The sequence below is a fragment of the Geotrypetes seraphini genome, chromosome 7 (genome assembly GCF_902459505.1).
Source record: "Geotrypetes seraphini chromosome 7, aGeoSer1.1, whole genome shotgun sequence".
NCBI classification, from domain to species: Eukaryota; Metazoa; Chordata; class Amphibia; order Gymnophiona; family Dermophiidae; genus Geotrypetes; species Geotrypetes seraphini.
The window spans coordinates 107,964,847-107,980,182 of NC_047090.1; the positions used below are offsets into that span (position 1 = coordinate 107,964,847).

General features: G+C 43.9%; 1 protein-coding gene across 3 annotated transcripts in view; it reads left to right on the forward strand.

The window, feature by feature from the left end:
- Positions 1–15,336, forward strand: part of SMOC1 (SPARC related modular calcium binding 1) — a 447,006-nt gene that overhangs the window by 246,994 nt on the left and 184,676 nt on the right. For all 3 annotated transcript variants that reach the window (XM_033950924.1, XM_033950922.1, XM_033950923.1), the window contains exon 4: positions 8,328–8,427. In XM_033950924.1, coding sequence (XP_033806815.1) covers positions 8,328–8,427 — 100 coding nt within the window. The remainder of the gene's footprint in view (positions 1–8,327; positions 8,428–15,336) is intronic.

Sequence of the window (15,336 nt, forward strand, 5' to 3'; positions counted from 1 at the left end):
TCAGTAGACGTAAATCTAGTGCCAAAGTTAGCGCAGATCTCGCAAAAAAATTAGTATTCTGCAAAGTGTGGATCTTTTGGGTGCCATTTACTGAATGTGGCCCTAGATCAGGGTGGGCAACTCCGGTCCTCGAGGGCCAGAATCCAGTCGGGTTTTCAGGATTTCCCCAATGAATATGCATTGAAAGCAATGCATGCAAATAGATCTCATGCCACTCTTTCTATTTAATTATTCTTTGTACGAGAACTGCACAGAAAGCAAAATAAAAAAGAAATACAAAGGAGGGAAAAATTTTTTAACAACCAGAAGCTCTTTGTAGGTGTGTGTGGATAGTTGAGCATATATGTGTATGAGATTATTGTTGCTTTTGGCCCTGAGACACGATTCCGGCATGAGGCACAAATGATTGCCTTGCAAACTGGCCAGATTTAAGGGAAATGCATACTGCTGACTTTGTAGTTATTTTAAGACTACATCTTATGCATACAGTATAGAAAAATTCATGGCTGACTCAGACATTAGAAAATTCCTACAGATTCTTTATTACTTTAAGGAATTTATGTGGGTAAGGTTAGTAAATTGGAAGATGGATTTTACATAGGACAAAACCCGTAAGTGAAGAACAAGAATGAACCTTGATGATACCTTTCTAAAGAATGTGTTACTTAGAAATGAGAGAAAAGATGTGAATAATTTTAGTCTCATGAAAATGATTCTAAAGGATCTGCTTAAGGTTTAAGGTAATGTTATTAAGGCTACCACAGAAAGAAGAGATGCCCACTACTGAAATCTCAGTCACTTTTTTAAGAGGGTACAAAAAAACTATTGGTTTTACCAGTGGCGTACCTAGGGTATGTGGCACCCGGGGCCCATCATTTTTTGACACCCCCCCCCCCCCCCCCTCATGTAAAATTTTATTTTTTTTTTTTTTTGCAATAACCATGAAATGGAATAAATGGTCAGAATAGAAACAGGCAGTGAAAATTTTCTTTTTTTTTTTTTTTTTTTTTCCAAAGTATTTTTATTGAGAATGGCAAAAGGTCCAGACAAGCAACCATGGTCTGTACAGAAACTTATACATTATCAAAAAGAACACAGAATGAGAGTAACAGCAACAACAAGCATGAACAAGCCTCTCCCAAGAGAAAATTGCCAATGAGAGGCATAGCAATACACAACAAAAGGCCAAAACTTGGGGCAAGCAAACAAATCCCACCCCAGAACCCACAAGAATAATAAGCCGGACTAGACCCTCAGCCATATTTTATAATGAAAAAAACCCCCACAAGCAACAACACCCAGACCGCTCACCAGACACACCAATCCGCACAACAAGCACCCAAGAAACACCCAGCCACCACCCAGACAAAACTACCAGACACACCTACCCCACCAAGCCCAGACCCAACCCCCCCTCCCCAGAGAGTGCAAGCGCAAAGTGGACCGTGAAAAGGGCAGCTGCAGAAGTGGAAAGCCCCAGATAAGTAGGTTAGCTAAAGAAAGCCCACAGATAGAAGAAATCAGGATAACAGAAGTTCCAACAAATGCTCCCACAGAAAATTTTCTTTTATTGAACCTCATTTATGTAACCATTATTCCAAACATAACATAACATAAATTATGTCTGAATTGTCATGACATCAGAAGTACATATGGAGTAGTTGCAGGTGATGCTTGGGACAGTTCTGATTATGTTAGTTTGGTTTTATGTGTTTTTTTTAATAGAAGGGTTTTTATTTCTTTTTTTAAGGTTTTGTAGTTTGTGGTCGAGGTCAATAGGTTGTAGAGTTGGGGGTCAAGTGTTGCAGCTCGAATGGCTAGGAGGTTGTCGAACAGTTTTTTTCTTTTGACGTTTTTGGTTGGAGGGTGTGTGAATGGTGCGTGAGTTCTCCTATGTCTGTTTGAAGTGGATTGAATTATTTAGCTGAAGAAATTAGTTACCCTCCCCCCATTCCACACACATTAATTCTCTTCCATTTTTGTTCCCATTATAAAAAAACACTGATAAGTTCCCAGGAAAAAAATACATTAAAATAAGAAGTGAAAACAAAGGCCCCTACAGATGAGAACATAACATAAGAATAGCCTAACTGGGTCACACCAATGGTCCATCATGCCCAGTAGCCCATTCTCATGGTAGCCAATAGTGCTGCCCGATTCAGAGAAAAATATTTCATTCGATCCGATTCACCCTGTTGAATCGATTTTTCGATTAGATTCACTGTTAATGACACCGCTTTTTAAGTTTAAACAAAGTATAACAATAAATTTCACAACAACAATAAATTTCACAAAGTACTTAAAAAAAAAAAAATCACATTTTTCCATTAAAGCAGTTCTGGAGACATTTGCTTGAACAGTCTTTTTTCCCAGTCCATAAGCAAGCAATATGAAAAAGATTTCCTTAATTATCTACTCAAACATTTTTGCTATTTACTTTCATTGTACCTATACTATTATTCAGTAGAAAAAAATGGACTTAACTGTGCAGGAAATGAATCTCCTCATACACCCACCATATAGTGCAAAAATGTGCAAAGGTCTGTTTTTTTCTTTCGATCACTACATAGCCTAATGCCACACAAGCAGCGCTGTTACAAACATATTCTGAAGGTCAATGCTAAGGTTGACAAAGTTTCCTTCCTTGGACCAGAAGGAGATACTGACAAACCACTGGAAGAGATTCTAAAACAACTACCCAGAAATAACACCCAAAGACCCACTCAGTGTGTGAACCAGTTGAGTGGAGTGGACTAACTGGGGGTGGAAATGGGCCCAGAGTTTGCTCAGCAGAATTTCCCAGACTACCTCTTCCTCTCAACACACTGACATGCTACCACCACCACCAACACTAGGAACACCTCACCGAGTATGCCAGCAATGCTTATAAACTTTATAAAACACATTATTATATTTTCTTATAAAGCATATATTTTAACTGAACTCAGCCTTGCCATTCACAAAAATAGAAAAGTTCCCATTTCAAGCTGTCTCATGTACACTTTTCAAATCTAACATATTGTAATCACAAAACAGAAAATAAAATTATTTTTTCTACCTTTTGTTCTCTGATCAATATTCAAATCTTGTTGGTCCCAGGCTCTTGTTGTCTTGCTTGCCAGGGTCTCCTTTCTCCGTGCTAACCATCCGTCTGCCATCTCTGTTCTCCCCTTCCGTTTCCCTTCCCTCTCCCGGAGATCTGGCATCTTTCCTTTTTTTTGTCCCATCCACAGATTCACCTTTTCTCAACTCCCCACCACCCCAGGATCCACCATCTCTCCCTTTCTGTTCCCAACTATCCTCCTATCCAGTATCTCTATCCCCCCTCCACACCATCCCCTGTTTCCAAGTTCTCTCCCTTTCTGTTCCTTCCCTCCCTAAATCCCATTATGCACCATCTCTCTCCCACTCCTCTGTTTTTAGACCCATTATTTCTAACCCCCAAAGTCTGGCATATGCATGTATCTTTGAACCCCCCCTTCCCTCTCTCCCTCTGTGTACTTTTACACCAGGACCCCCCCTCCCCCGAAGGTCTGTCCCCCCTCCGAAGGGCTACACCCCACCCCTGAAGACCTGCACCCCCCGAAGGACTTTACCTCCCACCCGAAGGTCTGTCCCCCTCTGAAGGCCTAAACCCCACCCCTGAAGGACTGCACCCCCCCCCCCGAAGGCCTGCACTCCCTTGAAGGTCTGCACCCCCCCGAAGGCCTGTCCCCCCCTTGAAGGCCTGTCCCACCCCCTTGTAGGCCTGTCCCCCCTTTAAGGCCTGCCTGCCTGCCTTTCCCCCCCTTGAAGGCCTGTCTCCCCCTTGAAGGCCTGCACCCCCCTTGAAGGCCTGCACCCCCCCTTGAAGGCCTGCACCCCCCCTTGAACGCCTGTCCCCCCCCTTGCAGGCCTGTCCCCCCCCTTGTAGGCCTGTCCCCCCCCTTGTAGGCCTGTCCCCCCCTTGAAGGCCTGCCTGCCTTTCCCCCCCTTGAAGGCCTGCACCCCCCTTGAAGGCCTGCACCCCCCCTTGAAGGCCTGCACCCCCCCTTGAAGGCCTGTCCCCCCCCTTGTAGGCCTGTCCCCCCCCCTTGTAGGCCTGTCCCCCCCTTGAAGGCCTGCCTGCCTTTCCCCCCTTGAAGGCCTGCACCCCCTTGAAGGTCTGCACCCCCCCAAAGGCCTACACCCCCCCCCCCGAAGGTCTGCACCCCCCTGAAGGCCTGCCTGCCCCCCTTGAAGGCCTGCACCCCTTGAATGTCTGCACCCCCCCCCGAAGGCCTGTCCCCCCTTGAAGGCCTGCCTGCCTGCCTGTCACCCCCCTCCCCCTTGAAAGCCTGCTTGCCTGCCCGCCCGCCCCACCCTGAAGGCCTGATGCCCCGACCCACCCCGAAGGACCGCTCGCCCCCCTGGCCTCCCCGCACCACCTATGAACAGCCGCAGCAGGATCGCGAAGTCAGCGTCGGGTACCAGCCCTAAGGGGGTGTTCCCGGCCTTGCCGTTCAGTCCCCCGCCACCCCCGAAGGACCGCTCGCCCCCCTGGCCTCCCCGCACCACCTATGAACAGCCGCAGCAGGGTCGCGAAGTCAGCGTCAGCGATCCCTGCTGCTTCCTGCGCCACGGTCCCGCCCCTCCTCTGACGTCAGAGGAGGGGCGGGATCGCGTCGTAGGAAGCAGCGCAGGGATGCTGACGCTGACTTCGCGATCCTGCTGCGGCTGTTCATAGGTGGTGCGGGGAGGCCAGGGGGGCGAGCGGTCCTTCGGGGGTGGCGGGGGACTGAACGGCAAGGCCGGGAACACCCCCTTAGGGCTGGTACCCGGGGCGGCCCGCCCCCCCCCCCCCCCCCCTAGGTACGCCACTGGCTGTGTGCTTATTAGGCTGAAAAGCATTTAAGCAGGCTGCTGAGAATTATCTAAGGGCTAGATTCACTAAGCAAACCAATCGTGTGCCAATCAGTTTGCAAGCCCTTTGCGACCTGATTTCCCTCTGAACCGATTCACTAACCTCTGTCCTGATAATCCTCCGATCCGCACATGCAAATGAGGGGGAACGGTATTCAAATGCAGACAGGAAGCGATTCACTAAAATATAAAAGCAACATCGACTGGACTGGCCGATCCAAAATAAGCGACTGCTGAGGACCAGTCGCTGAAGTCCTTTCCGACTGCCCTGCCTTCTGCCGCCCTGCTCTCTGCCCTGCTTCTCTGCCCTGGTCTGCTTCCCTGTCTCAGCCCCAATCTGCTCTCTGCTCTGATTTTCTGCCCTGTCTCGGCCCCGAATCTCTCCTGCCTGCCACCCCAACTCGCCCCCCTGCTCTTGCCCCGAATCTCTCCTGCCTGCCACCCTGACTCGCCACTCTGCTCTTGCCCAAAATCTTTCCTGGCGCCCCGACTCTCCTGCCCTTCCCCGCACTGTGAGCCCATGGTTTTAACCCACGGATTTAAAGCGGGTTAAACCACGGGCTCGCTGAGCTAGTAAAAGTTAAAAAAAAAAAAGTTGCAGCTCTAGACGGCTCTTAAGACGCATGCACAGAACATCTACAGATGGCCTGCGCATGTGTAGGGATCGCACACTAGCGATCCGTGCGGTTGGAGGTGGGCATTCCTCCGATCGCCCTCATTTTACATTTTTTGTTTTATAAATTCATCGGGCCTGCATGGATCGGCCATAGATTGTGCACTCAAAGGAGGTTAGTGAATCTAGCCTTTAGTCATCTATTGTCTTTCAAGGTACAGCATGGAATTATGGCATCCTAATGTTTTCATTGTTGGTATTAAACTATTGCCGAGTATATCACAAATCTAAGTTACAGCCATTTAAGACGTGTAGGAAATCAACATGGGCTACCATTAGGATTGTGCTATTTTAGCACAGATCCCATTTTATGCAATGAGACCTAGTTACTAATAACTAGGGTTAACTGTAAAATAACACGTCTTAATGGTAGTCCACATTGATAACTTCTCCTATTAAAGAAAAAAATAGATGTCTTTAGAAATCAGAATCACTGCTTTGTGTAATAAAAACAAGCCTAGTATAGGGCAATGAAGCCATTGTGACATCACTGATGAGGATGGTTCTTAGACATTGGTGGAATGAGGCATTATGATATCACAATATCGGCTCTGGTTAATAGAGGCTGAAACTTTTCACACTGGAGAGGGAGGGGTGTTATCAATGTTGGCTATCAATGTTAAGAGAGTGTGGCACAGTGGTTAAAACTACAGCCTCAGCAGCCTGAGGTTGTGGGTTCAAACCCCCGCTGCTTCTTGTGACCATGGGCAAGTCACTTAATCCCCACCATTGCTACAGGTACATTAGATAGATTGTGAGCCCACCGGGACAGATAAGGAAAAATGCTTGAGTACCTGAATAAATTCCTGTAAACCATTCTGAGCTCCCTTGAGAGAACAGTATAGAAAAATGGAATAAATAAGATGAGTTATTTTACCCCAGTCCTCATTTTATGCAATGAGACCAACTGCCCTATTAAATAGTGAGACTAAACATCTGGTCGGTTAAATAGTGCTAAATGTTAATAATTAGCATGAGATGACTGCTGAATATTAGCACTTAGCAGTGGTATAGTAAAAGGGGGGGGGGCAGTCTGCCCTGGGTGCCATCTTGGTGAGGGCATGTCCTCCTCCCCCCTTGCCCCCACTGTCACATACATTTGCCGCTTCCCTTCCCTCTTACCTCTGTAACGTTCCTAGTGTGAGCAGCAACCCCCAATCTACTGTCGCACCTGGGTGGGCTCTCACTCTGATATCACTTCCTAGATACGGGTCCAGGAAGTGACATCAGAAGAAGAGTCGATGCAGGCATGAAAGCAAGTTACGGGTTGCTGCTTGCCATTAGGAACATTACAGAGGTACAGGGAAGGGAAGCAGTGCACTTGCATGGCAGTGGAGAGGCGGGGAAGGAGCATGGGGGCGGGGCAGAGAGGAGGATGGGTACCACATCCCTATCAGACCACTCCCCCTCACTAACCATTGATTGTGATGTTCAACTTGAATGGTATAGGTGTCATTTTCTGAAGTACATGAAGATATTTTAGTATTATATATATTTTTAAACATTAATTACCTGCCAATTTGCTGAATGAAACCAAAGCAGGGTAAAACAAAACACACACATAATAAACTCTTAAAAATACATGAGTGTAAAACAGGGGTGGGCAACTCCTGTCCCCGAGGGTCGGAATCCAGTTGGGTTTTCAGGATTTCCCCAATGAATATGCTTTGAAAGCAGTGCATGCAAATAGATCTCATGAATATTCATTGGGGAAATCCTGAAAACCCGACTGGATTCCGGCCCTCAAGGACCGGAGTTGCCCACCCCTGGTGTAAAATGATCTCCTACAATAACACTTTTCAACAAAGTGTGATCACCAAAATACCATAGGTCCTCCCTAACCCCCCATTATACAAAACTACCGAAGTAGTTTTTAGTGCAGGCTGTTACGCTGAATGCTCTGTGCTGCTCCCGACACTCATAGGAACTCTGTGAGTGTCGGGAGCAGCGCAAAGCATTCAGTGTGCCGGCCTGTGCTAAAAAACGCTTTCACGGATTTATAAAAGGGGAGAGGGGTAACTTAGGTGCTATGCACTAATATTTAGTGACCATCTTGCACTGAGTGCTTAGCTGGCTTAACGCTATTTAACCAGCCAGGAGCCATTCCTGGCTGATTAAATAGCGTTGAACATTGAGCGGATGGGACTTAACTTATATGTTGTGTGTAATCACATGTTATTCTATGAAAAAGACCTTTTTTCGTACCTGGTTCCCTTCACGGAAGATTTGAATTCGACTCCTGGCAAACTAGGTCCTCCAAAAATCAGCATTTAGCCTGCTTTAAAGATATATTCTTTGAAACTGTGGTTTCATTAAATATATGAACTACCTACTGTATATATTTAAGAGCTATACCTTATTTATAATTTCACTTCACCACATGTGGTTTAGCAGGGCGCCAATAACTTATGGAGTTACCCAATAAATCATACTATGTGACACTGCTAGGAATGAAGTCCCTCACAGTTTAGCTGAAGTTATGTATCCCATGGGCTTTTCACCTCTTGCATGAAGCACGGATGAATGTGATGAAAAAGGAGTTGCAAACAATTATTCTGTGTTGGTGAAGATGGCAAAGACTAATTTGCAGGCATTCATCTTGGCTTCATAAAGCTGAGTTTTGATGTAACTACCAAGGTCGTGAAAGGTTACTTGCTTTCAGAGTTTAATGGCACCCATCTGTGCAGAACGCCATTTGTTTCATCTGTGTATTTCAGCACTTGTTTCTGGCTCTCTATAGTAATCATATCTTCATTTTTTTCTTACTGGACAGGTACAGTGCCATACTTATACTGGATACTGCTGGTGTGTCACTCCGGATGGGAAACCTATAAGTGGATCTTCAGTACAGAATAAAACACCTGTATGTTCAGGTACTGTGGGAGAGAGACCTGATATGTTTTGACATTTCCTAAAATTTAATTGATATACAAGTATATAGTTGGATACAAAAATTGTATGAATTTCTTTAGATTGTATCATGCATGTGACATGTAGGAATGTAGACAAATTAATCAATCCTTTTCTGCTGAGTGCATTGGTCTATGAAGCTTTGCAGTCCTTGTTGGGTGAGAAGATTCTTTGAGAAGGCTTGTGACCAAATAAACACAGGATAGCAGGCATAGCTGATAATTATGCCGAGAAATCTTTGTTGGTGATGAGGTGTCTTAAGTAGCCTGAGAGGAGGACCAAGGCCCATAAGCCACTCTAACCACTACATTTATGGTAGAAAGTGTGAGGCCACCAAAGCCCACCAAAACTCTACTAGACTGCTATATAGGTGCCACCTGCAGCCATAAGGGCTATTGGGGTGCTAGAAGCATGGGTATAGTAGGTTCTAGAGGAGTTTTGGAGGGCCCCACATACATTAGAAGGAGTATATATTGATATGTACATCTGGCACCCTTTATATGAAATTCATAGCAGTTCCCTCTAAGGTGGCCCACTGCTCTTTTGGAATGTCTGTGTGGCCAGTCCATTGCCGTGCTGGCCCCTCCCATGTCCAAATGGTCTAGATTTGGACATTTTGAACTTGGACGTTTTTGTGTTAGAAAATAGCGAACAAAGTTGGACATCACAAGGTTGGATGTCCTGGCAACCAAGATGTCTAAGTAGGTGATTTAAAAAAAATAAAAATAAAAATTGGGCTGTCTAGTGGTTTTGCATGTTTCGAAAATGGTCGTTTCTCTGCCTCTGACTTGTGGGAAATGTTCAAAGTTGGACTTAGATGTCCTATCAAAAATGCCCCTCTATATGTTGCTTATATGTTGTTCTCATTTTGTTTTGAATGCATGAAGGGGCATTTTCGATAAGATGTATAAGTCTAAGGTTGGATGTTTTAGGCAGGACGTCCACAAACCCAGGATAAAAAATGTACATTTTCAAAGCTGAAATAATGACCTAGGTATGTCCTTAGGACATCTACCTTTTTTGGCCATTTTCAAAAATAAAAACACACAAAGCAAATTTTGTAGATGTACTCAACTACCATGTCTGATCAGGGCAGAGAAATCTCCATCAGCTGAGCTGGTTTTAGGGATTCCTGCCGGCTCAGCTGAAGGGGATTCCCCCTGTCAGGATCAGCTGGAGCCTTACACCCCTTCCCAACATCACCCCCACGTCCTCCAACATTCCTGCCCCCCTTCACAAACACTCCCAACATCAGACGACATCCCCCCCCCACACACACACACACGCACATATCACCGGACACCACCTGACTTCAGGCAATATCCCCCCATATCACCTGACACCCCGTACCTTGTGCTGCAAAATTGGCAGGAGGGAAGCCTACTCCCTCCTGTCTACTTGGTTGCATGCTATGAATGATGGGCTTTCTCCCTCCCAATGCATCTTGGGATGCAGTGGGAGAGGCCTAAGGATCTGATTGGCTCAAAATTGCAGTTTTTAGCACTGGCCACGGCAGTAACAGCTCTGATGCTCATAGGAATTCTATGAGCGTTGGAGCTGTTATGGCCACAGCCGGTGCAAAAAACCACACTAAGGTTTTATAAAAGGAGGATTACTGCGGCAGCATCGTAAAAGGGGTTCTAAATTAGAGGGAACTAGAGACTGGTATTCATCAGAGGCTATCCCCAAACTGTGACACAATCTTCCAGGCAAAATTCATTATCAAAGGATTATTTGAGCTTTTGGAAGTTAGTGAAAGCATGGCTATTTTGGTTGATTGTTATAGCTTTTAGTTTTTTAAGAATTTGAGATTTGAATTGTCAGAGTAAGCTTATTACAATTTTCATTGGTAGCAGGTTTGTGGAGTCAGAAGCAATTTTAGAAAGAGTTAGAGTCGGAATGGGAGTCAGTAAAAACATAAGGCATCCAACTCCAGCTTCACAATAATAACTTACAACAGTGTATTGCATATTTTCATTTGACAGTATATTATGTGTTCCGGTTCTTTGTTCGTTCTTCACATAAATGCATGTTGTGGTCTGTTAGTCCTAATTTTTATACATAATGAAATATCCTATCGTGAGAAACAACAGCTCCCACTGGAAAAAAACAGTATGGGCTCATAATTTTAAAAAAACCAAACGTCTAAAAAGTGGCCTAAATGGCTACTTGGACGATCAAGTACCCATAATCAAAGCTGGTTTTAGACGTATCTAAAACCAGCTTAGGCCTTTCCCCTGCCTCTAAATGCATAGAGCAAAAAAAGGCGTTTTTAGAGGCGGGGAAAGGGTGGGGGGGGGGCGGGAGGTGGGCCGACCTACACCTAAGCGTACAACAGACAGGTTGCCTAGTCGGCACTTATACGTTTTGACTTAGACCGGGTTGGATCCATGTGCCTAAAGTCCCGCCCACAGGAGGAGCCTAAGGCTCCTGGGCCTATTCTGGTTTACAATCGTAAAGTCAAGGTGAGTTACATTGAGGCACAGTAGATATTTTTCTGGAGGACTTTACTGTAGTCTGTTTGTAACCAAGCAATGTACGGTTAAGTGACTTGCCCAGAGTTATAAGGAGTGTCAGCAAGATTTGAACTGTGATTTCCCTGATTTTCAAAGTGTTTGACTTCTCCTCCAGTCTCTGTAGGTGGGAATGGTAGGGGGGAAACAGTTTTATAAAGTATTTTTGACATGTAAAGCACGTTTTACAAGTGGAAAATATTTATTTAAAAATATTTAAGTGCACGCAGATTGCAAAGTTGCCATAGGACACCTGTTTTTCCGTGCAGAGAGTGTTACAGCAAAAAGGAGGGCCTAATGAACACCAAGTATGCCAAGACAGAAAACATTAGTAAATAAGGAAACTTATGCATTGGCCATTCATGCTAACCACAATTAGAGGGGCTCCATTATACTAATCACTAGAAATAATAAGTCAAAGGAAATAAACTGTCAGCGATGACAATATATTTGATGAATTAATTAGCCTCGTCTTGTGAAATGGGAGCGAAAGTCACAATACCTGGAGCTATTTGGAGACAACAAAGCTTGCTGCTCTAAATTCTTGGCACTCAAGGACATAGCTAACTGCTGAGGTTTGAAAAATATATATTTAACTCCCTGCTATTTAATTACGCATTTACAAGGAAAATGTACAAAAACAGTGCCTCCCAATTTGGAATACAAAATTTTTATATACGTCAATACAGTGCATGGTAGGAACACGTGGGAAATTCACTGTGAGCAAATTGCATCGCCTGCCAGAACTTTTCAAGAGACTCCAATTTCCTGTGAGTCAGTCAAATCTTTCATAAGGAGCTCATCTATCTTGTGAAACATCAACTTCATTCTCCACTCTCGTAACCTGGTGCTTAAAGTTCTCCATATCAAGCTGAAGGACTGCCCTTTGCCGAACACTCTGAATCAATTCCCTCAGTTTTCTAGATGGAGATTACTTCTTATAATCAGAATTCATGACAGGGTACATAGGAACATTTTTGGAAATTTTACATATTTTGGGCCGTATTCTTATACAGCGCCATTATCAGCGGCCACCTATAAAATGGCTGCCTATCGTGTGTCAATCATGCAGCCATTTACAGAATCACGGCTTTCGTTAAAGGTAGGCACCAGAAATGTAGGCTAGGGTTTTAAAGGCGCATACCATTGACAAGAATAGCGTTTATGGAGGCGCCTTAGAACATCTAAGATCATTTTTAAAGTTAACCACGCCTACTTCGACCTTAGCCATTCTAAAGTGCCTAGATAAGATGAAGGCACCAATAGACCTACATTGTTTTTAAATGATGTTTAAAACTTTTTTTAAATGACTTTTTCCAATTAATCCCCCTCCCCCCTTTTACAAAACCGCAAAAGCAGTTATTAGCACCAGCTGGCAAGCTGAATGTCCTGCACTGCTCCCGACACTCATAGAGTTCCTATGAGCGTCGGAAGCAGCGCAGAGCATTCAGTGCTAAAATCTGCTTCCACAATTTTGTAAAAGGGGTGGAGGTAAGATAGGCAACAGTAGGGTGCCTACCAGCGCTTAACTTAAGGCACCATTTATAGAAAATGTGCCTTTGTGTCTTTTTAATAAATAAGCACTTCTACATTTTATAAAATAGATTCTACGATCCATCCCTAATAGTGTACAAATTCTCTGGCACACATTTACACTTGTTTCAAAGTCTAAAATCTGTGCTATTTTAATGCATACCCACGTTTTATCAAATATTTATGTGCCTAACAATACCACTTCAGCTCTACAAGGCTATGCTCTGGGAAATACTATGCATAGTGTATGTCGTGAAGGGACATTTTCAATAGGACATCTAAGTCTGAGTTTGGATGTTTTGGGAAAGGTGTCCAGAAATCCAGTAGAGAAAATGTTCATTTTCAAAATTGCAAGACATTATCTAGACATTTTGGCCCTTAGTATGTCTATCTTTTTTTGGCCATTCTTGAATATAAAGATGTCCACATGAAAAACACACAAAAGCAAGTTTTTCTGACCTCCAAGCAGGCAGAATTCTTAGCAAACTGTTCATAGCAGAGGGGCACTCTAGGGGGTACTGCAGTGAATGCCATATTTCAAAGTCACAGGTACACATGTCACTATAACCTGCTTATATTGTATGGTGAGCCCTGCAAAACCCACCTAAAAAACTTACTGTGCCCACCTGTACACCACAACAATATCCCTTATGCCTGTAGGTGTCATCTTTATATGAGTACAATAGGTTTTGGAGGGCTCACCATACAATATAAGCAAGTTATAGTGATACAAATAATACAAAATACCGCCATCAAAATTATCACTAACTCCAGGAAATTCGATCATGTCACCCATCTTCTGAAAAAGGCCTACTGGTTACCATTTGCACACAGAATTACATATAAAATAGCACTCGTGGAAGTGCATAATCAAAAGAAACGTCTAAGTCCGTTTTGGGCCTAAGTCGCAAGTCGCCTAAAGTTGGACAAAAGTCAGACATGGGAAAAGTTCAATTTTCGAAAAATACGTCCAACATATTTTTTTTCTCCGAATATCGTCTAACTGTACGTCCAGCCACCTGATCGTCCAGACTGCTAAGTCGTCCATCTCAATACCCCATTTTCGACACAAACTTCGTCCAAGTCAAAAACGCTTAGAAAAAGAACTTTTGGGCGTGGGAGGGCCAGAAAAGTGAGGGACTGGACACCCAGACATGGCACCAGAGTAGTGGGGTACCTTACAGGGAACTGCTGTGAACTTCACAAATACGATACCAAATAAACATCTCACCACAATTCCCTTATAGGTCATGGTGAGCCCCCCCAAAACACCCCCAGAATCTACTAGACCCACCTATCTATCACCCCAATAGACCTTATGGCTGCAGGAGCCACTTATATGGCAGTACAAAAGGGTTAGGGTTTTTTTTGGGAGGTCCTCCTCTCCATGGTTCACTAACCCAAACCCAAGACCACTTAAGCAACCTCTGCAGCTCTACTAGGCTTTCCTATGTCTAGGATGGCCCACGTCACACCCAAATCCTACCCTCGATACTCCTCCTGAAACGCCCTTTTAAGCTCTGGGCGTACTGCAACACTGTGAAGGCCTAAGTCATTTTTAGATACTTCTAAAACCCGGTTCGATTATCAGCACTTGGATGACTTGTCTTTTAGATTGTCCAAGTGCCGATTTAGGCCGGTTTTTAGATGTTTTTCTGTTTCGATTATGAGCCCCATAATGTTTAAAGTTCAAATTACGAATGCTCCCACTTTCATTGATAAGCTTCTCATACCACACACTTGATCTCGTTCATTAAGATCCTCTTCTCAAAATCTATTGACAGTCTCCTCGCTGAGAGTAATCAGTGCACGCTGTAACACATCATTTTTGGTAACAGCTCCCCTTACATGGAACTCACTGCCTACTTTTTTTACGGGAGGAAAAAAGTCCTGACAAATTTAAAGGATCTCTAAAATGATTTCTTTTTAAAGACGCTTTTGAAGTCTAACTCAGACATACCTCCACAATGTTAAACATTAATCTGCTCTTTCCCTTTTTCCCTCACCTCTCGTTCTGCCCTTATATGTTTCTTTACTATACAAATTGTAGTTCTTCCTTTTCCTTAAGTTCCAGTCTGTAATTGAAGTCTCTGTCTCTCGTCATGTTTTATATGATTACGTGTTCCCCCTCATTTTAATTGTAAATCACTTAGAATTTTATGTAAAGCGATCAATCAAGCAGTAATCCTCGGAGTGCCCCTCTGCTCTGCTGTGCTGATGTATATATCAACAATCTAATCAAAGAACTGCTACACTTCTCCCTTCATATTCGCGGTTTTGATTATTCACGGTTTTTAGCTTGCTGGCTCCTTCCCCCAAAATTATATCAGCTTGCATAGAGAAATCGCTGATTCCAAGCTTTTACAGAGGAAATGGTTGATTCCCATCACTTTCTTCACCATGTTTTGCCTCTTCTTCAGGAACAGGCCAGGTCTCCCACCATGTTATTCATGGTTTCACCATATTCACGATGGTTTTTAATAGAAAACAGCGAATAACATATGAAAAAGTCATTTGCGGTTTTTCTGTATTTGCGGTTCTGTTAATCCCCTATCACAGCGAATACGGAGGGAGAAGTGTACTATAATTAGCACAATCACTCAAATAACAATATAGTAGTGACAGATAGCTATGACAAAGAGACCTCTGCACTTAATAACAAAAACAAAAACAATCGTGAAGAAAAAGAGACCTCAGAAAACTTTTTACCCCTTATTTTCAGTACGTTACATGTCCTGCACAGGGGCTAGCACAGTAATGAATGATTTGATATTGAAGAATTGAGATAATAAGGAATTTTTTTTTTGTGGGGGGGGAGAGGGGGAA